This window comes from Tetranychus urticae, chromosome 1, assembly GCF_039701765.1.
Source record: "Tetranychus urticae isolate SD_2017Ah chromosome 1, NJAU_TeUrti_SD_1.0, whole genome shotgun sequence".
Lineage (NCBI taxonomy): Eukaryota > Metazoa > Arthropoda > Arachnida > Trombidiformes > Tetranychidae > Tetranychus > Tetranychus urticae.
The window spans coordinates 10,289,300-10,312,526 of NC_142958.1; the positions used below are offsets into that span (position 1 = coordinate 10,289,300).

At 35.0% G+C, this 23,227-nt stretch overlaps 2 protein-coding genes across 4 annotated transcripts; one reads left to right on the forward strand and one right to left on the reverse strand.

The window, feature by feature from the left end:
* The first annotated feature begins 1,647 nt into the window (after nt 1-1,647).
* sls (sallimus) lies at nt 1,648-23,025 on the forward strand. 3 transcript variants are annotated; one of them, XM_015927750.3, is made up of 21 exons: nt 1,648-1,862; nt 2,510-2,829; nt 5,508-5,689; nt 7,096-8,887; nt 9,525-11,905; nt 12,012-14,046; nt 14,261-14,404; nt 14,470-14,721; nt 14,820-14,966; nt 15,050-15,304; nt 15,382-15,924; nt 15,992-19,150; nt 19,218-19,710; nt 19,773-20,131; nt 20,222-20,394; nt 20,460-20,930; nt 21,022-21,151; nt 21,236-21,688; nt 21,785-21,973; nt 22,042-22,205; nt 22,270-23,025. In XM_015927750.3, exons 1-21 carry the CDS (start codon nt 1,804-1,806, stop codon nt 22,411-22,413), a joined length of 13,845 nt encoding a protein of 4,614 aa, XP_015783236.1. In that variant the 5' UTR covers nt 1,648-1,803; the 3' UTR covers nt 22,414-23,025. The 3 variants fall into 3 exon arrangements, with proteins under 3 accessions (XP_015783236.1, XP_015783235.1, XP_089122939.1); XM_015927749.3 differs by lacking the exon at nt 1,648-1,862 and adding an exon at nt 2,132-2,324; XM_089266813.1 differs by lacking the exons at nt 1,648-1,862; nt 2,510-2,829; nt 5,508-5,689 and adding an exon at nt 6,912-7,032.
* On the reverse strand, nt 3,621-4,384 carry LOC149094552 (otoferlin-like). Its single transcript, XM_089266083.1, has 4 exons — nt 4,375-4,384; nt 4,257-4,327; nt 4,086-4,186; nt 3,621-4,006 (listed from the first exon to the last, which is right to left on the reverse strand). The coding sequence occupies exons 1-4, from the start codon at nt 4,382-4,384 to the stop codon at nt 3,826-3,828; spliced, it is 363 nt and encodes a 120-aa protein (XP_089122209.1). The 3' UTR covers nt 3,621-3,825.
* Nucleotides 23,026-23,227: the final 202 nt, after the last annotated feature.

Here is a 23,227-nt window from a genome sequence, read left to right on the forward strand (position 1 = left end):
ATATTGATTAACCTTAATTGTGGGATCATGAATAATAATGGGACAGAAAAGTTTTCTCGAAAAAAAACTAAATCGATTATTTTTTATACATTTTTTTACTAGAATAGACTATTTGCTGGTAGTTGTCTAATAATCGGCGATATAATCAGCTATTATGGTTGAAGTCCGGTCCGTATTGAAACAAGAAGGAGCTTTGATTAAGAGCTGTTATGTTAATGAATTTACAAAGTGGCTGACAATTAAAGAAGCTTCAGAGCAACTTACATCTCTTTCTTTTTTTTGTGTTATTCTAGTGTTTAGTTTCTGCGATTGTAATGACAATCAACTTCTCCAAATGAGCACTACACTCGATTCCCTTATAATCAGACAAAATAACCTTAAATCTTTGAATAGATTAACATGGAAATACATGTATGATAAATCGACTATTTCAAGGTAGTCTTAATATGCGTGACTCGAGTCTAGTTGTATTCAGAGTATGCTTACCCCTAGTCCTTACCCTAGTCCCCTAGTTAAATTAGACTTTAGTCTAATTTGAACTAAAAATTATCTTGAATGTTGAAAAGCATTGACAAAACTTAAGGTAGCATAATCTGATCTGATGAACACATTTATACCTATTTATAACAAGACTCAAAGAATAGGAAGCACCCTTAGAAAGTGTCTATCGAGACCTTTAGTTATCGCTCTTGAAACATTGCAATTTAAATGTTTAATTCGCGATTATCTTATTTTATCCACTTGATTAGTGAATGTGACATTTATATTGATCCAATTGTTGAAAAGTTGAATTCTGAATGGAAAGGCATCGGCTCAACTGTTTGAGATATTATTGAAACTATTTGTATATCATCTTGAAATGACTAAATAGAAATAGTTTGTGCAATTGCAACAAGCCTTTGACTTATCCATCAAGACGATTAATCTTTGACAATTGACTAGATTTAGGTCCGATTCGTGGTCAATTTAAACTCCATGAGCTGACCTTTTGACTTATTCATTCTAGATGGAACTGTAATGGAAGAAGGCTTTGAAAACGGCAAAACAAAATAGGGTTCGGAGCAACAAAACACTGAATCGGTAACGAATCGTGAATTTCTAGACAAGACATTTAACCAATTTCGTTAATAAAAAGTTAATAACGATGATGGTCAATTGAATGCTGAATAAATGATTATTGATGGCTGAAGATGATTATGATGATGATTGTAGCGAATAAAGAAGCGACTTCATTGAAGTCAGACGAGCGAATCAAAGTTAATGCGTGCTTTTTACACAATTGAGGCTTATTTTGCTATTATCATTATGTTCCTGATAAAAGCATCATATTTACCTGGACCAATGTTTCTTAATACCAAACAGAAAATGTAAAGCTTATTTTTATTCTCTAAACATAAGTTTCACTTGACTAACAAAACTTGAAAGACTGAGCAATAATTTTCAAAGAAATCACAAGTCTATTAATAACCAAGACACAGATGGGAAAGATGATGATGATGATGGAAAGAGAAAGAAAGAAAGATGTTAATGAGAGAATGACTAACATCTAAATTTAAATAGATCAAGAAGAAGAAGAAGAAACTTGCAAGATTTTCAAATCTATTATTTTTAGAAAATAGAAAGTATAATAAAAAGAGATTTATTCTGTTTCAATTCAGGTTTTGTGTTTTCTTTATTAACTCATGGAGTAGTCAAGATAAAGATAAAATGGTGTCTCAGTGTCAAGTATATGTTTAAATCGCACTGAAACTCGAGTGAACCTCAATCGTTTTTCATTAAACCCATTGTCTACCAATCAAAGCTATGTATTCATCGAGAGGAAGATCAAACATTTCATCTTCTTCTACTTCTCATACTTATGTGTAAGTTTCCTCTTGATTAGTTCATTCAGATTGGATTATCGTCTCATCTCCGTGAACTTTGAAGTTGTCTCAACATATTGTGTGAATTACTCATAAAGATGATGATTTGCTGTGAAATTTTTCTAATTATAAACAGTTCGACGATGTTGAGTACTTCAACTAAACGGTTATTGCTAGTTATGCACATAACCATTGATTATTTATTTATAGCATTAGGAACACCCTGTGAAGGGAATCACTGATTTACACCAGTTTGTACAGATAATCATTTGCAATAATCACTGAGAATGAATACAACGATTAGATTGAGGTTTAGTCAATGGTGCAACTGGTTATGAATATTTTGTTAATCACTTGTGGATCACCTCTAATATAAATGCGAAATTGAGAAAATTTATTTATGAAAATGATTCCATCCAAGAGTAAAAATGTTTCTTCAACTGTTAATAGTCAGTCAAATGTGTAAGTTTAACTTGGATAGATTCAGTTGATTCCAATAGTATTTGCAAACGGAATAAAGTGACTTTATGCCAATCAACTGGACCTTTAATTGTGTTGTTTGATTATGTTTTCGTACAATTTTGGATAATTAATTACTTGTACATTTAATCTTCTTCTCATTTATTCTTCTTTCTTCTTCTGATTAGTGTTAAGAAGTTGAAAACATCCAATTCAAGTCCACCAGTTTTCGTCCGATTACCGGCAACTGCTCAGTTCATTGAAGGAGGGGATGCAGTGTTTGAATGTCAAGTATCTGGCCATCCAATGCCCAGCGTTGTTTGGACTCGAAGAGGAGCCATCATCAAGAACGATGATCGTCATACAGTTACTTATAATCCATCCACTGGCCAATCCATTTTATCCATTGCAAACCTTACCATGGATGACGATGGAGAGTATAACTGTACTGCCTGTAATACAGCTGGAGAAGCATCTTTAACTGTTTCAATCACTAAACAACCTCAGCGTAAGTTTAACCAAACATTAATTTCCTTGATAACTAACCTTAACTTTAACCTATTTCATCGCATTATTCAAGTTAACTCCTGACTTCAGTATCTTCAATATTATTTTTATTAATTGTTTGATATATTATAGCTCACAATTGAATAGATTTACATGAATTTCAAAGACGAAAAATGCTGTCAAATCTCTGATAATGTCATCTCTCAAATCTATATCTAATACAGTATAAAGTCAATGTATCAAATTTTTGCGTCAAAATTGTGGCCAAACTGAACGGGTTCTAAGAAAAAAAATTACATACCATGAATGCTCTGATTCAAGAACGAAAAATACGAAATAAACAATTTAGTTTGATTCAGTTTTTTAATTCGCTATATTATACAAATCGTCTACTTGAAAATAAAAATCCCAAATTAAATTCGTAGAAAGGCTATTTCACATTAAAATACACAATAAGATAATCACGTGAAGTGACCTTATTAGAGGTTTGACAGTAATGGGAAGCTAATTATTTTATTGAAAAGCTGATAAAGCAATGAAGTAAATCACTTCGGATCTGGTGGATCCGATCAATTTACAGTTAAGACCTAATTGGTTTGTAAAAAGATTTTCCAATAAATTTTGATGCATTTGAAACATTATCCATAAATTGTTGTTCAAGTTTTTCTGTTAGTTTTGCATATCGAAGAGACTGAGGTAATCATGGATAGAGCTAGACATTGATAGATGCTGAAATATCCAAGTAAAGTACATTCAAATGCGTGTTTCTCATTTATTATTAATAATAACGAGTAATAATATTATCGAGTATTTATTGTTCTGTTGTCATTTACATTACAATATTTTCATTGTGAGATTGTGAGCCATTTAGTATGAAAAATGATCGCAATTTGTTCATGTATTGGTACCAATGGAACTCAAGCGTAAAGTTGAATAAACTTGATTTGTCAAATTAATTAAGAAATACATATTGACACATAATCGCAAGGGAAATATGTTAAGCTCCGATAATTTTTTTCACCGTATAACCCGGCAATGAATAGACGAATAGCAAAATGAAGAGAAATAAGAAGATGAAGATCATCATTTTAAGGAAAAACCATTTTCTACGAGACCAGATAATGTAGCGAAATGATTTCCATGGGTTAGTTATCCATAAAAATGAATTTTCAGGTCGTCTGTAATGTAAAGATTATAACCATTAGTCGAGTGAAGCAAACAACTTGAACTTATTTAAACAAAAACATTAAAACTTACTGAGGCTGGTCTAGAGGTTGAGGGGCTTCACGTGCTAAGCCAACTGGATTAGCATCAGCTTCTTCTGCAGTCAACAGCTCAAAATCAGCTTCTACTTTACCCTGAAAATGAATTAAAAATTTTGATTGATTTTAATCAATTAAAGTATAAATTAATGGATATTTAACTTACTGTCAACTCTTCTTCACCACCAGATAGTTTTGCATAAAAAGGCCACCAACAAAATTTTGCAAAATAAGATTCTTAGAAAAGGTATTTCACTTTGAAAAAGCCGAAATGCTGATCTCACGAAGTGACATTATTAGATATTTGACAGCGATTTCATTTTCTGTCGACCGTTAAAGTTATTATAGATCGGAGAGATTAGTTTGATGAAAAATATCAAAACAAGAACCAAGACAAGACTAAAAGTGATCATTAGAATTGTGAATCAAAAAGATTTCATTATCACCTTAAGTTCATCTTACATCATGTTAGTTTGTCTAGACCATCATCTCTGAGCAGATTCAAGTCTTCAAATAATTTAATAGGCAATGCAATCAAATTGCATGATTTATAGACTTGATATTGCGAATATAAATGATACCTGAGTATCTTGAGTTTTAATTGTGATTTAAATCTGTTGATTAAAATGAAATTTGCATTCCCTTGAAGGTTAATAAAATCTCTGTCATTGGTCACTAAATGTAATGAAACGTTTTTTGGCAAGATAATGATAAGTTTAGCAAAAGGGTGAGAAGCTTCACAGTCATCTAATAGAATGGCAATGGTTCTGCTAATTTGCGCCCAAACCATATGATGATTCATATAGCAATTTGTTGACTCGATTGATGCTCTTTACACCTCAGATGAAAATATGAAGAAAAGAGGTCCAATAAATAGGTCCGTGAATTCAGATTTGATTACATTGAAATTGTTTGACAATGACGATTGCTGTTACTTTTCGGGTCTCATCTTATCCAAGAGATTGCTGGCATGACTCCAAATAATTGAGAATGTATTTATATTTTGGAGACCACGAAGACTTATCTGATTTTTGATTGAAATTTTCAAGTTGTGATCCTTTTTTGTATCAAAATGGCTCAATTTCAATCATATGTTGTCATTTTTGATAATCTGATAAAAAATCTGATCTTGTTAGACTTTTCTTGATGAATAGTGAAAGAAAAATTGAGTAGCAAAAGACGCAATTTTTTAGTTTAAAAAGCAAGTAAAATGATTAAGAGAGAAAGAAATTGTTGGCCCAATTCCCTTTGCTTAACCTGTCTCTGGCTCCATTCCATACTCAGTGATATTGAGAGTTTAAGTTTATCACCATCAACATGTTTACTCCATCTTCATAATTATCGTCTTTTTCCTTCATCTTTATTCTTTTTTATCTCCTCCTAACCTCGTCATCATTACCTTAAATGGGATCAACAGAAACTTATTTCAGGCAAATTCAAGAGACAGATATCCAATCTCGTCAACAACCATGGAACCAAGGAGGACAATATATGGGAACCTTACAACAAAGTCACTCTCAAACCAAGATTCATCGAGAGAAAAGCAGTTACATGATGGACTCAACATCAGATCCAACTTATAACAGCGGAACAGATCAGGTGGGTTGAAATTAAACTCATGTTTGGGAGAGTAATTCATAGTGTCATTGTAGATTCTCTTATCCGAATACTCAAAGCCAATCTAAAAGAGCTAACTCCAAAAAGATAAAAATGTCGAATAAAGTTGAGGATTATTTTATTTTCTGAGACTTAATTTACACATGTTGACCTAATCTTTAGACTTAAAATGACCATAACTTGTCCGAAGCTGAGCAAACAATTAATATGCTAAGGTTCGTTTGAATTGGTTATTGACATTTAGTAGAGAACAGGAAACATTAATTGCATTGTTTCAATTACATGATAATTTACTTTCGTCAGTGACTATCATGTGTTGCTGAAAATCAGATATTGATGACTCAAATCAAGAGTTTTCACCAGAAATTTTCTGAGAAAATAACAAAAGAAGAGTTAATTTTGAACATTAAAATGGCAAAATAATGACCTTTAATGAAACAGTGATTTCATGATTTAATTGTTGATTAAACAATTTCAATAAAATTGCTTCTGAATGCCAAGTTAAAAGAAAAAAATAATCACCAAGATATACATGAAAATTGATTCACAAAAGGATAAGAGTTGTTGGAAGAAGAAGCTGTAAGAAGAGTACAGTTATTGCTATTTTAGGTTGAAAGGTTTAAAGCGATCATTCACAACATTGACACAATTTTCCCAATTTTGATTGATTTTAGTTTTTTAGTGAACATTCTTGCAGAGAGAAGTCAGTTCAAGGGGTTCAAGTTCACGCTTGCCATCCAAATCGCATTTTCAATTTGAAATCATATCAAAGAAGAAGACAAAATCTTAGCTTAAAATAGTCATCAAAAGGTTGATATTTTTTGGTTTTAATTAACAATTTTTTAAGATTTCAATTGACTGAATAGCTATGAAATGAGGTTGAGAATGGGAATAAGTAAACTCGATTCTCCTACACATTAAACCTTCGGTTTTTTATAGAAATGATAACAGCTCCATCTAGCTGTATTGTGAATGATTATGTAATCTTATGGTCAAAAAGCTGGTGTCCAGTTAGATTTCAGAGTCTGGAATCCAGACGAATCGGTCTCGAGTCTCCATCTACTCCTCTTTGATCATTTGGTGTATATCTCTAACTGAATTCTGGTATCCAGAATTTCGTAGGCGAATAGTACATCTGCAGACATGCTACAGATGTTTCCTCCCACACATGCTTTAAATAGAGGACTCTGTTTTTTCCCTACTGTGTTTAAGCATTATTACTGATTAATCTCTATTTTTTACATTTTTTGATTGAAATTCACTTTCAAACAATTTTCCATGAAACTCTTTTAGTTCAATCAAAATTTGGTATTCTGACATTATAAGTAACTATTGGATATGTAATATTTAGATTGTAAAATTATTAACTAATTCCATTTTTTTTACAGAACTTTCTTGTGGACACATTTGAATATCGTCTGCTTCGTGAAGTAGATTTTCGTGAAACAATAATCCGTCATTACTACGAGACTCTAAACATCAATTATGAAAGTGAGAACGAAATTGTTTCAGGTCAACCTTTATCAGCTCCTCAAGTCTTACAAAAACCAAGAAACTCAAAACTTGTTGAAGGATCAGATGTTACATTCCAGGCTCAAGTATCTGGTAACCCTCCACCAAAAATATATTGGTTCAAAGATGGCCGAGTTTTGTTACCTTCACAAAGAGTCTCAATTAGATTTCAGGATAATCTGGCAATCCTTCAAATTACTGATGCAACACCAGAAGATGCTGGTTACTACACAATGTTAGCAGAAAATCGTAACGGAAGAGTCGCTTCTTCTTGTCATTTAGTTATAGAAGCTTTAACTGCTTTTCAACCACAAACACCTGTTTATCAAAGGCTGGACAGTGGCGATGATCCTTCTGGTGTGTCAATGAAAGGATTGAAGCCTAATTTCATCAAAATCCCTTCTGATGTTGAGGTACCTGAAGGCAAAATGGTTCGGTTTGATTGCAAGGTTGGTGGTCGACCAGCGCCAGAAGTCAATTGGTATCACAATGGTAATCAATTATTAGATGATTATAGACACAAAATATTAATCAACGAAGGTGGTGTTCACTCTTTAATGATTCCATCAACACATCGAAATGATAGTGGACGTTACACTTGTCAAGCTCGAAATAAAACAGGAGAAGCTACTTTTGATGTCAATCTTTCCATTATTGAGAAAGAAATGATTGTTGCTCCTAAATTTGTTGAACGCTTCAAAACAACTCACGCTCATGAAGGTGAATCTGTGGTGTTACATGTTCGGGTTATTGGTACACCGATTCCTCGATTATCATGGCAGAAAGATGGCAATCAAATATTTTCATCGCCACCAAACTTGATCATTGAAACTAACAATGGTGCTTCATCATTGTTTATCAATCAAGCCACTGCAGGTGATGCGGGCTGGTACCAATGTGTAGCTGCTAATTCCGCAGGAACAGCAACTACTAGAGGTAAAGTCAATGTGACCGTTGAGCCTTATCGACAACCTGTTGAACAAACTGGTCTTTATTTACCTAAACCAAGCAAGGTTATTGAACCTGAGTCCGAACCACCGAGTGAAACTGTTTACTTGCGTCACATAGAACGTCCAAAGCCTACATTGAAACGACAAGATTCAGATGAAAGATACCATGCTACCAGACCTGCATTTACTACTCATTTAAGAGACCTTAATGTTCGTGAAGGTGATAGAGCTGCATTTGATGCTCGTTTGATTCCAATTGGAGATCCAAATTTAACTATTGAATGGTTCCACAATGACAGACCTTTAGAGGCTAGTTCAAGAGTCATGACAACTTTCAACTTTGGTTATGTCTCCTTAACTTTGCTTCATATTACTCAAGAAGATGCTGGCTTATATGTTTGTCGAGCATCCAATGAAATTGGGGAAGCCACAACAACAGCAACTTTGAATGTATGCGTTAGGCCAACTATCGAAAGATCTACAGTTTTACCTGAAAGCCTGGAAGCGATTAGGCACTTGGAAGACCACGAAAGGTATCAAAGACATCAATCAGTTGACGAAACCTTCTCAACTCTTCCTCCGGTTTTTGTCAAATCCTTAACCAATTTGGATGATGCGGTTGAAAATGGTTACGCTCATTTTGAGGCTCAAATCACTCCTGTCAATGATCCAACTATGAAAGTTGATTGGTATTTCAATGGACAGCCTCTTGCCATTGGTAAGTTTTTCATGGTTACTTATTAACTATAAAAATAGGTTTTTTTGTACATTCTTAACAATTTTCATATCAATCCGTTAACTGTTAATTTCTGCCTTGATTCCGTATTTGTTATGAAGAAGTTATGAAAAGCGGTCTAAAATTAGCATTTATTTGTAAGTTGACAGATGCTTTAAATGGCATTCAAAATGTTTTGTGAATCATTCAGTGGATTCATTTCATTCTCTTAGTAACTATTTTTAGATTAAACGATGCTGATTATCTAATATCTTAACATTAAGACTAACTCGTGTGATGAAACAAGTTTATGTTGAAGTAAAGATTATCGTAATTCAACTACTTATTCAGATGCTTCATAATCATGACTGCATTAAATAATTTCAAAATTCTTGTTAATTAGTAGAATTAAAACTAGAATTTTGTAAATTTAGTTTTGATAATTTTTACACCAATTTTCATTGAAATAGATTCAAGTTCGAAATGTGGAAATGGAATTGAATTCATTTTTTAACAATTAATCAAAAAGGAGTGATTACTATTCCCAAAATGTTACATTTTCATGGTTACGAACCAAGTAATTTTGTTTTAGACTAACTAATTGAATCTTTGCTTATTCCATTTATTCTTATGAATTCAGGTTCGCGGATAAGTACTATTTTTAGCTTTGGTTATGTTGCATTGAACATTTCTTATTTGAGGATTGAAGACTCGGGTGTTTACATGTGTAAAGCAACCAATTCCAAAGGTGAAGCTGTTTCAACAGCAACTCTGAAAATTAGAGGCACTGGAACAGTTACAACACGTACTGATTTAGAAGAGCAACAAGAGTTTATCCGTAAAACTCAAGAACTTGAAGCATATCGACAAGCTTATCATGGATCAGTTTATGAAGATTCACTCCCTTCTGATCCTCCAACATTCAAGCGCCATTTAACCGATCAAATTAATATCTTGGAAGGAAGAACAGCTCACTTTGAAGGTACTTTGGAACCAACTGGTGATCCATCAATGAAAGTTACCTGGTTAAAAGATGGCTATCCTGTGGAAGCTTCATCAAGGATAAATAGTTTCTTCAACTTTGGTTACGTAGCTTTAACCATCGAAAAACTTGAGCTTCGTGATACTGGTCAATATACTTGTATTGCTTCCAACAATCAAGGTCAGGCTCAAACATCAGCTAGACTTACTGTCATATCAAAAAAGTCAATTATAACCGATGTTCAATATGAAGACGGTTGGGAAAAGATTCGTCATCTTGAGGATTCGTCTCGATATCACGGGACTCGTGAAGAGGAAATTGAAATTAACGAGAAACCCAAGTTTACAAGTCCGTTGATAGGACCTGATAATCTAGTTGAGGCCAAATCTGCTCACTTTGAAACACGATTAGAACCTATGAGTGATCCAACTATGCGAGCTGAATGGTTTTTCAATGGACGCCCATTGACAACTGGTCATCGATTTAAAACATATTTCGACTTTGGTTATGTTGCATTAGACATTTTGTACGTTTTCCCCGAAGACACTGGTTTGTTTACTGTTCGTGCAACTAATAAACTTGGGGAAGTTAGCTTGAGTAAACAATTAACAGTAACTTCTCGATCGTCTATAGACACATCAACAATCCATGAAACTTCAATGAAACATATCCAATACCTAGAGCGTGGTCATGATGAACCATCATATGCAATTGATGATTATTCCAAAGTGAAACCTTATTTTGTACAACCTCTTCGTAATCCTAATCATGAGCTCCAAGAAGGATCTAAAGTACACCTAGAAGCTCAAATTGAACCTGTTAACGATCCATCTCTAACAGTTGCTTGGTTCTTCAATGGAAAGCCTTTAAAAACTGGTTCACGATTTGTGACACGATTCGATTTCGGTTATATATCGTTAGATATTTTAGACCTTTTCTATCAAGATACGGGTGAATATACAGTGAAAGTAACTAATCAACTAGGATCCGCTCATTCATCTGCATCTATCAAAGTGACCAAAGATTCAAGAGTTGTTACTGCATCTCAATACCCAGATTCTGCTGAACAAATTAGACACCTTGAAGATCACTCAAGATACAAGAGACAAGAAATGGTGGAAACTTCAGTTGATCGTGCTCCAATTTTCACCAAACCATTGAAAAATGTCGAAACATTTGAAGGTACTAATGTTCATCTTGAGAGTCGATTACTTCCTTCTGGGGACAACTCAATGGTTGTTGAGTGGTTTGTGAATGGTGTTGCACTTCCAGTTGGCCATAGGTTCCGTCCACGTTATGATTTTGATTTCATTTCCCTTGATTTACTTGGTGTTTATGCTCAAGACTCAGGTATTTACACTTGCAAAGCTAAGAACGCTTTGGGTGAAGCCGTTACAAGTTGTAATATAACAATTTATGCAAAAGATCCATCAGTTATCCAAGAATCTCAACACCCAGAAGCTTACCAACAGATTCAACATTTGGAAGATCATTCAAGGTACAAAAGGTCAACTTCAACTGAAGAGATAGTCGCTATGAAACCCAAATTTTTGATGCGATTCAAAGATGTTGCAATTCGTGAAGGTGGTGTTGCTCACTTTGAATGTCGAATTGAACCCATAAATGATCCTAAACTTAGAGTTGAATGGTATCACAATGGAGTTCAGATGATGGTTGGAAGTCGTTTTCAGCCTTTCCATGATTTTGGTTATGTAGCTTTGAATATACTTAAATGTATTGAAGAGGATTCTGGTGTTTATACTTGCCGTATTATTAATGAGTTAGGGTCGGCTGATATGAATGTCAATTTAAAAGTTTTATCTGAAGCATCAATAGAGCTGTCATCTAATAATCCGGAAGCATTCAAGAAAATAAGACAGCTAGAAGATTACTCAAGATACCAACGTGAACAAGTTGACGAAGAAGTTATTCGTTCAGGTCCCGTTTTCACAACAGCTCCTAGAAGTTTGGTTATCAATGAAGGAGAAAGAGCAAGGTTTGAATGTTCCTTAACTCCAGTTGGTGATCCTAATTTGAAGGTAAATATAGTCAAAAACACTCTTCTAAACTGGCTTACCTTCACTTTATGAGCATTTTATTTCTAGATCTGAATATTGATAAAAATATGTGATTTTATTTTTTTAGGTCGAATGGTTCAAAGATGGCAAACCAGTTAAACAAGGCACAAGATTTGTGCAAATATTTGATTTTGGATTCGTTGCTTTGGAAATTATGGGAACTTATGAGGAAGACTCTGGTCGATATACCTGTAAAGCTACCAATGCTTTTGGCGAAGCTGTTACTTCAGCTGACTTGAAATGTCATGGAAAAAAATCTTTGATTACTGAGCCTCAACTACCCGAAAGTTTAGAAGCTATACAGGCTCTTGAAGGTCATGGACGTCGAGTGCGCGCCCAAATTGATGAACCTGTCACAACTCAAGCACCTATTTTCACATCTGCTATGAAAAATATTGAGCTTCAAGAAAATGGATCAGCACATTTTGAGACTCGAATAATTCCCGTTGGTGATCCAACTCTGCAAGTTGAATGGTTCCAAAATGGGCTACCTTTGTTGCAAGGTTCAAGAGTACGAACACAACATGATTTTGGTTATGTTTCATTAGATCTTCAACGAGTTTTACCTGAAGATTCAGGTACTTATACATGTAAAGCAACTAATGCATTAGGACAAGCAATGACCTCTGCAACTTTAAAAGTAACACCAACTGGTTCAATCTTGGTTGATTCACAATTCCCTGAAGGATTACAAAAAATAACCCAATTAGAATCACAACAAAAATATGTGCGAGAACAATTTGATGATCGTCCAACAGACTCAAAACCAGTTTTTGTAACTGCATTAAAAGGTCCTTCCGAATTAGTTGAAGGCTCATCTGGTCACTACGAATGCCGCATTGAACCTTTTCCAGACTCAACAATGAAGGTTGAATGGTTTCGTAATAACCAACCCTTAACATTGGGGCATCGTTTTAGAACAATGTTCGACTTTGGTTTCGCTGCTCTAGATATACTTCAAGTTATCTCTGAAGACTCAGGCGAATACACAATTAAAGCTTCAAATCATTTAGGAAGTGCAACCTCATCCATTTCTATTCGAGTCAAGGGTAAAGAGTCCATCATTTTAGAGCCGCAGCAACCTGACTCTATTGCCAAAATCCGTGCCCTTGAAGGTCAAAACAGATACTATCGTGAAGAGATTCGAGATGTGGAAATTCGAGAAAAACCAAACTTTGGTCGTCCATTATACAACCTGGATAATCTTCATGAAGGGCAAACTGCTCATTTAGAGGCAACATTGACGCCTGTAAATGACCCTTCAATGCATGTTGAATGGTTTGTTAATGGAGTCCCAATAGCCACTGGAAGTCGATTCAAAACAATGCACGATTTTGGATACGTAGCTTTAGATATAGCCGATGTAGTCCCAAGTGATTCCGGTGTTTATATGTGTAAAGCTACTAATAAAAATGGTGAGGCTGTAGTTACTTGCTCTGTTCGTGTCACTGGAAGTTCACATATTGAAACGAACACTTTGCATGAAGAATCACTTGCACAAATACAAAGACTAGAGTCAACTTATGTAAGGCCAGTTGAAGCCCCTTTGCCTCCACAACAACGCCCTATTTTTACTAAGCCGCTAAAAAGTTTGGACGGTTTGAAGGAAGGTCAATCTGCTCACCTTGAGTGTCGATTAGAACCCATTAATGATCCCAAATTGCGCGTTGAATGGTTTGTCAATGGAACTGCTATAAAAACAGGACATCGTTTCCGAACTACCCATGACTTTGGCTATGTAGCTTTGGATATTTTGTATGTTTTCCCCGAAGATTCGGGAACTTATTTCTGTAGAGCAACTAATGAACTTGGTGAAGCTGTTACTACAGCTTCCATTGCTGTTGCCGCTAAAAAGTCAATTCTCTCAGATACTTATCATCCCGAAGGTTTGGAGAAGATTGCAGCTTTAGAGGCTCAGGGATTACCTCAAAGAGCTGAAATCGAAGATAGACCCATTTCTAAGCCTGTTTTTGTTTCTGAACTTCGAGGTCGAACTGAATATAATGAAGGTCAAGCTAGTCATTTTGAAGGGCGCATTGAACCCGCACACGACCCGAATTTAAAGGTTGAAATGTATCACAATGGAAAGCTTCTCTCGGCTGGTAAGTACCATTTTATTGACTATTATGAAATCAAGTAATTCTTTGGCCTCTTCCAAATAAATTTTACTATATTATACTTACATGTAAATTAGTTGAAATTAAACAGTTGGAAGAGGATATACCTGTGGTTAGCCAATAAGTTTATTTGAAGTATTTTTTCATTGGTAACAAAATTACTTTGTAATAATACTATTTAATTCTTTTCGTCAAACAGGTGCAAGATTTCATAGAATATTTGACTTTGGTTATGTCGCACTTGATATAATGTGTTTAGTTCCAGAAGATAGTGGCACTTATACTGTAAGAGCTTTTAATCAACTTGGTGAAACTCGAAGTTCAATCACTCTTCAAGTTCATGGTTAGTCGATTGTAGTTATATTTCATTGGCTATGAACTTTATCTAACATTATTTTAAATTTACAGGAGCGTCGTCCATCCTTTCAGATACTCTGCATTCGTCTGCTCTCCCAAAAATTCATCATCTCGAGAATCCTGTTATCGTTGAGAAAAATCAGGAAGTAGCTACTTTTCAAAGGCCTGTTTTCACACAGACTTTGACTAACCTTGATAATCTGATTGAAGGAGGATCTGCTCATCTTGAATGCAGACTAATCCCAGTCGGTGACTCTAATTTAAAAGTTGAATGGTTCCGTAACTCAGCACCATTGCAAATAGGTGAGATTCGATAAAAAAAATATCTTTCGGCTTAGCCATTAAACTATTCAACAATAGATAGAACTAATTTTTATATTTTGTTTATCATTCAATTTTAGGATCTAGATTCAAAACTGTTCACGATTTCGGATATGTTGCTTTGGATATCATGTATCTAATGCCTGATCAAGATGCAGGTATTTATATGTGCAAAGCAACTAATCAACTCGGAGAAGCGATCACCTCTTGTTCATTAAAAATTAAAAGTAAGTAACTGTGTTGACTTTGATTAAAACAAATTACTTGTTTATGAATCTGTAATTATTTTCAACTTATTATGTTTTAACAGCTAAAGCTGCGCTTGAATTGGACACAAAACATCCTGAAGGATTACAAAAGATTCGTCAGCTTGAGGAGTCAAGCAATAAGATTGAAGCTTTTGTTCCTGAAAAAATTTACGAAAGGCCAGTTTTTACTGCACCTTTATCTGGTCCCAATGAAATACATGAAGGACAACCTATTCATTTTGAAGCGCGAGTTATTCCAACAGATGATCCTAATTTGACGATCCATTGGTTTGTTAATGGAGTAGAGTTAAAATCTGGTAGTTAAAGTTCCATTAACGGATGATATTCAATCTTCACAAATTACCTAATTAATTTTATGTTATTTTTCTTTTAGGATCTCGATTCCGTGTTGCCAATGATTTCGGTTTCGTAACTCTGGATATTGCCTATGCATACTCAGAAGATTCAGGAATTTACATGTGTAAAGCAGTTAATGCAGCAGGAGAAGCTGTTACATCTGCCTCGGTTAGAGTTAAATCAAAATCATCCATCCTTTTAGACTCACTTCACCCAGAAGCAGTACAAAAAACTGCATGGCTTGAAAATGCAGCCTCGCGAGTTCCTGAAAGAATCGAAACGAAATCTGTTAAAGCTCCTGTTTTCACTAAACATTTAACATCTCACGAGATGTTAGTTGAAGGTCAAAATGTTCACATTGGAGGGCGAGTTGAGCCAGTTGATGATGAAAAGTTAATTGTTCAATGGTACAAGAATGGTAAAATTTTGGAAGAAGCATCAAGAATCATTTCTAGATTTGACTTTGGCATTGTAAGTTTAGATGTTGTTGGTGTTAGGCCCGATGATTCGGGTATTTACACTTGCAGAGCGGTCAATGAAGTTGGTGAAGCAATTTCTACCTGCACAATCAAAGTGGAAGGTAAAGTCGACTCAATATTTGAGATAGATATCAATTTAATATAATTATCTGATTGTTTTCGTTTTAGGTAGAGAAGGCTTGGTGCTTGGAACTGAACATCCTGAAAGTCTACAAAAAATTCGTGAACTTGAATCAGTTCAAGTTTTGCGAAAAGAACCTGTTGAACCTGAATTTTCAGCTCCTGTTTTTATTACCCACCTGAATAATGTTGAGCTAAAAGAAGGAGAAACAGCTCATTTTGAATGCCGAGTTGAACCTTCTAAAGATAACAGTTTGAAGATTGAATTTTTCCATAATAATAGACCTTTGCAAACAGGCTCTAGATTCTCAGTTAAAAACGATTTTGGTTTCATTACATTAGACATTTCATCTACTCAGGCCGAAGATTCTGGAATTTACACCTGCAAAGCAACAAATGCAAAAGGTCAAGCATTATCAACAGGATCTTTGAAGGTTACTTCAAAATCATCAATAATTTTGACACCACAACATCCAATGGGACCAGAAGCTTTGGAAAAAATTCAACAGTTGGAAGCTCGATCAGGCTATATTACACCAATTGTAGCTGATATCACTTATCCTAAACCCTATTTTGTAGTCCCTCTTCAACCTAATTTTGCTACTGAAGAAGGTAAACCTCTTCATCTCGAATGTCGCATTGAACCATCAGCTGATCCTAATTTAACAATTGAATGGTTTGTCAATGGGAAACAACTTGATATGGGAAATCGATTCAATCTGATCAATGATTTCGGTTTTGTAGCACTCGATTTCAAGGATACTTGGGATCGAGATAGCGGAATTTACACATGTAAAGCTAAAAATGGTCAAGGTGAAGCTTTTACATCAACAACTATTCTAGTTTTATCATCTGAAACTTCAATTATCGAGTCGACTCTTCACCCAGAAGGTAAAAGAGGATTGGAAGAGATTCAAAGACTTGAGGAGTCATTAAGGCGCAAAGAAATCACTTTAGCTCCAGAAGAAGGCCGCGCTCCTGTATTCACAAGCCAATTTAAGCCAATGTCTAATTTGTCAGAGGGAGATTCATCTCACTTTGAGGCTACTCTTGAACCAGTTGGTGATCAAACTATGACCGTTGAATGGTTCCATAATGGCAAAACTCTGAGTGTTGGTCATCGAATAAGAACTTATTATGCTTTTGGTTTAGTTCTTCTTGAGATCGTTGATTTGAGGCATGAAGATGAAGGTGAATATAAATGTGTGGCCAAAAATAAATGGGGATCAACTGAAGCTTTTGTTAATTTGACCATAATTGATCGAGAAAAAGGTGAAAAGCCTAAATTTACAAGACAACTTAATTCATTATCTAACCTGAAAGAAGGGGATTCAGCTCATTTTGAATGCAATCTTATTCCAGTTGGTGATCCTAATTTGTTTGTTAAGTGGTTCCACAACCGAGTAGAGCTTCGTGAATCATCTAGAATCAAAACCTTGTCTGACTTTGGTTTTGTTGTCATGGATATTTCATTTGCACACGAAGAAGATTCAGGGGAATATGTTTGTGTTGCTACAAACAAATATGGTTCAGATGTAACTCGTTGTAATTTATCAGTTACTGGCTCAGGAGGAATATTGAGAGATTCATTGCAGCCTCAAAGCTTAGGAGCTATTGCTGCTCTAGAAGGAGCTAATACCAGCTTTAGTAGAAGTCATGTTCAAGTTGATTCAACTTTGTCTGCTCCACCTAAATTCATTACACAGATTGTCTCATTAACAGGATTAGTTGAAGGACAATCAGCTCATTTTGAAGCACAACTATCTCCTCCAAATGATCCATATTTGAAGACTGAGTGGTATGTTAATGGTAAATTACTTCCCAATGGTCATCGTTTCAGAACCTTCCATGACTTTGGAATAGTTATTCTTGACATTCTCGATTGTGTTGCCGAAGATTCAGGAGAATATGTGTGTAAAGCAATTAATAAATTAGGAACAGATATCACAAGAGCAACATTAATTATTAAAGCTAAATCATCCGTTATTTATGATCCTCAAATTCCACCAGAGATGACATCGAATGAAAGAATCATTGAGATAGAAGAGATGAGATCACGAAGACGTACTGAGATCACGGAGGTGACTCGAAGTGAAGCTCCAAGGTTTATAAAACCTTTAGAGAATCCACCAGTTCTGAGAGAAGGTGAAAATGCTCATCTTGAGGCTAAATTAACACCTACAGATGATCCTGATCTGCAAGTATTGTGGTTTAAAAATAGTATTGCGCTTCAAGCATCTACGAGAATGCGAACTATTCATGATTTTGGTTTTGTTGTACTCGAAATCAGTCCCATTTATCCAGCTGATTCTGGAGTTTATACATGCAAAGCTGTGAATAAATTTGGTGAAGCTGTCACTACATGTACTATTCAAGTTACCGGTAAAAGATCCATTATTTTAGAGAGTCAATTACCTGAAGGAATGGAGGGTGGAATTGAAAAGATTGCTGCTATCGAAGAAGCCGCTAATAATAAGATTAGTGAGGTCACTTTAGATACCGAAATTAAACAGGCACCCAAGTTTTTGAGTCAACCAGATGATCAAGAGCTACCCGAAGATGCCATGGCACACTTTGAGTGCCGATTAACTCCTACTACAGACCCAACTATGAAAGTCGAATGGTTCTTTAATGGACGATCATTAGTTACTGGAAGTCGTGTAAAAACTATTTCTGATTTCGGTTTCATCATTTTGGAAATTGCTGGTGTCTATTCTCGTGACTCGGGAATTTACACATGTAAAGCATCCAATGCATATGGTGAAGCAACGATTTCCTGCCGATTAACAGTAAAGTCAAAACAATCTATTATTTTGGAGCCTCAACTACCTGAATCATTTATCACGGGTACTGAATCTATTCAAAAGTTGGAGGAAAATCTTTGGCGAACACCTGAAATGATTTATGATCAAGAAAAGTCAATGCCGCCAAGATTTGTCACTCATCTTAAAGAGTTGGACAAGATTGAAGGTGAATCTGCTCATTTTGAATGTCGATTAGAACCGGTGGGTGATCCTCATTTGCGTATCGAGTGGTATCATAATGGGGTTCTCTTGCTGACTGGATCAAGAGTGCGAACTGTTAACGATTTTGGATTTGTCGTTCTCGAAATCGATTGGTTACTACCCAGAGATACTGGTGAATATGTTTGTCGAGCAACAAATAAATTTGGTACTGATGTGACAAAAGCAGTCTTGAAAGTTAAATGTAAGTTTTTGAATGAATTCTCATTTTGTATATTAACCTGTTTTGTTTTTTCTCCTCACTTTTCCAGCGAAACGTGACATTATCTTAGATCCTCAGCTTCCACCTGAATTTTCAGTTGATAAATTAAAACAGTTGGACATGAGATCGAAGAGTGTTGCTATTGAAGAAGAATCCAAGCTTCAAGCTCCTCGATACATTACGCAAATCCAATCTCTTGAAAATCTAGTCGAGGGAGACTCGGCTCATTTTGAATGTAAACTGCTACCTGTCGATGATCCAAATCTTCGTGTTGAATGGTATCATAATGGTGAACCTCTTATCACTGGCCATCGATTCAAAACCACTCATGACTTTGGTTTTGTTGCGTTGGATATTTTATACATTCACCCAGAAGATTCTGGTGAATATATTGCACGAGCAGTTAATCAAGTTGGTGAAGATTTAACCCGAGCTATTATTAGATGCCGCGCTCGACAAAAGATTATTTATAATCCACAATTACCCAAAGAAATGGAAAGTGGTATCCAAAAAATTGCTCAAATCGAGTCATCACGTCAAAGGTAAGTAGGTAAGATTGTCCAGTTGTTAAAGTTTCTAATGATTTTAATTTTATTCAATTTAGATTTGAAAGTGCTGCTGATGCTGGTAACCAAGAAAGAGGGCCTCCAATGTTTGTTATGAAACCTGAACCTCAAACAGTTCTTGAAGGAGAGTGGGCTAAATTTTGCTGTCGTGTAATTGGCTATCCTCGACCTAGAGTCATGTGGGTTCTCAATGGTAACACCATTATTAATGGGTCGAGATACAAGCTTAGCTATGATGGAATTTATCATTTGGATATTCCTAAATCGAGACAATATGATAAAGGCAAGGTCGAGGTTTATGCTCGCAACATTCTAGGTGAAGCCCATTGTTGGACCTCGTTAGATGTTAGACCAAGGAATGATGATTATCGGGCAGTTCTCAAACATTCACCAAGGCGTAAGTTTCTCAATAGGTGTTAATTAATAGTGATTATTGTATTAGTTGATTTCTATCGATAATCATTTTCTTCTTTTGCTTTGTGTGTAGCCTGGTACGATTATGATATAAGTAGATATCAGAAGGAGCGAAAAGAAACTGAATTAGACAAAATATTTGAAGAGAAGCTCACACCTGGAGGAACCGAGAAAGAAGTTTGGAGAACTGAAGAACTCAGTGAAGATGAAAGAGTCAAAATAAGGGAATTCCAAACAGATCAAGAAGTAAGCTGAAAACTAATGATAATTAATTTTTCAAGTTTTAACCTTCTTATTTGACTTTGATTCAGGGAAGACCTGAAATTAAAAAGTACACAACTGAAGCTGTTTATGCCGATAAAAAAGCTATTCAAGAAGTCAAACCTGCCGGACAATCAAATGTTTCGTGGATGGCTAAGTCTTATCAGACTCATGTTGAATCCCAATCGAAAGATCCCCTCGAATCTGTTGTGCATGGTAAAGAGATTTATACTAAACAACAGAAGCAAATTCAGAAAGAACTCCAAGGAGATCTTGAGATAACAAGAAAAATCAAAACAACTGAAACGATGTCACAAGAGCATAAAGGAGTAACTAAAGAGAGACGAGTGATTGGACCGCCAAGAAAAACGAAACCACCTGAATTTACTAAGAAAATACAACCTGTTCGTGTATATGAAGGTGAAAGAGCTACATTTGAATGTCACTTTTCCGGAGATCCAGTTCCTACTATCATCTGGTTCCGTGAAAACTTTGAAATTCAAAATTCGAGAGATTTCCAGGTTAGCGAAATCGAAATTTCTTAGAAATGCTATTTTCAGTTATGATTTATTAATATTTTGTTTTGAACTTTTTTTAATTGATTATATTCAGATTGAGACTACAGATAATAAGTCAAGTCTCACTATCCGTGAAGTTTATCTCGAAGATTCTGGTGTTTTTTCGGTAAAAGCAGAAAATGCTGTTGGTTCGGCAAAAAGTTCAGCCAATCTTGTTGTTGAAGGTATGTTAATATAATTTTGATAAATGATTTTTATTAAACTATCAATAATTGTTAAATAATGCAATAAACTTTTAATCGTCACAGAACGCAAAGACCATAAGTCGGGAGCTGTTCCTCCTAGTTTCTCCAAGACGATTGAAGATACTCGAGCATCTGTTGGTGAATTGGTTCGTCTTGACGCTAGAGTCATTGGCTCTAAACCATTGGATGTATATTGGCTTAAAAATGGTTCAAAAATTTTACCCGGAGTCACTCATAAAATGATTGATGATGAAGACCAAAATACACTTCTTATATTGGAAGCTGTTCCTGAAGATTCTGGTAATTATGAGTGTGTAGCCATCAATCAAGTTGGTGAAGCTCGATGTCAAGCAAGAGTGGCCATCGATGGACCTAAAACCCCGTCAGTACCATCAACACCAACCACACCATTGTCAGGAAAGGAAAGACCACCGATGTTCACCGAGCAATTGAAAGATATTAAAGTCAATGAAGGCGAACCAGTAACTTTCAAATGTAAAATTAGCGGAGTGTCAGGTGAGTTGCTGCATTTTTAGAAAAATGTTCATTTTAAATGCCATTAATATCATTGATGATAATTAATCAATCTTGCATTCTTTTAAACATAATCAGCATCTCAAGTTTCTTGGTACAAAGGAGATAGTTTAATTAAACAATCTCGATACTTCCGAATGGGACACGAAAGAGATGCATTCACTTTGAAAATATCGGAAGCTTTCCCGGAAGACGAAGGTGTTTACAAGTGCATAGCTACCAATTCACTAGGGAGTGTTACCTCATCAGCTCGACTTCAAGTGATTCGTATGTAAAGGCTCATCTTGTATTAATTTAACGCTTAATTGATGATTCGTTTTCTTTTTATTTTCCAGTTCCTGATTCATTGTCTTCTTCACCAAGCTTGAGTCCATTACAAGATCTAAGAGTTCCTGTTGGAAATCCAGCTCGTTTTGTCACCTCTATTTCAGGTTGTCCAACTCCATCGATATCATGGTACAGAGAAGGACAACTAATTCAACATACCCGCGATTTCCAGGTGAATTTTTGCGATTAATCTTGCAACTTAAACATTTGACTGATCTTTTTTTTTCATCTTTCAGATGTTCCAAGATAATGCGTCTTGTTCTTTGGTTATTCGTCAAGTTTACCCTGAAGATAGTGGTACTTATGTTTGTCGAGCAACAAATGACAGTGGACAAGCTGAAACATCTGCTCGATTAATTGTGGAACAAATTAGGAAATAATTAATTGAAGATTTTCACTATTATTACTCATCTATAATCTCATAATAATGATACCACTACAATGGATCTCATCAAAACATATTCATAAATCTGTAACTCGTTGAAATTTCAAACTTTAAATAATTGAAACTAAGCAACGGTATCAATTAATATAAATTATCTCGTGTTCTCGCCCTTTCACCGACATTTTATTTTATTTTTGTCCTGTCTTGATCAATTGTTATATTATTTATGCTCAACTGTTCTTAAATCAACTATTGTTATTTGCTTAATGTTAACTGTTATATTTTGAAAGGGAAAACAATTACTGTTAGAGTTATTACTATGGTTCATGTTTCAAAGTACATGGTGATGAATAGTCTTAAGTTCCCAAAGCTTACAGCAAATACATCTACATGTAATACTCTTATATACTCTTGTGGACTTGCAAACTGATGTAAATTTTGCTCACCAATCAATGATATAAATATAATGTATTAACTTTCTAACTACAATTTAGCTCTGTTCTTAATTATAATTGATTAATTGCAACTATTCTTGAAGTTTGTTTTTCCTTTTCAACTTGAATAACAAGTTGCTAATTAAATAAATCAGAATTTGTGTCATTCTTTATTACTTTGTGAACCTTTATCGCGTTCTCTCAAATAGTAACTCGAACCACGATCATTTTACCTTCTATGATTGTATGAACCGGTCTATCTATTGAGTAGATGAAAGAAATGAAATCATTAAACTACTCATAATAAAAACAATTTGAAATAACCTAATAATATACTTTTGAATATTTAAAAGCAACATTATTCTTTATTGTCAA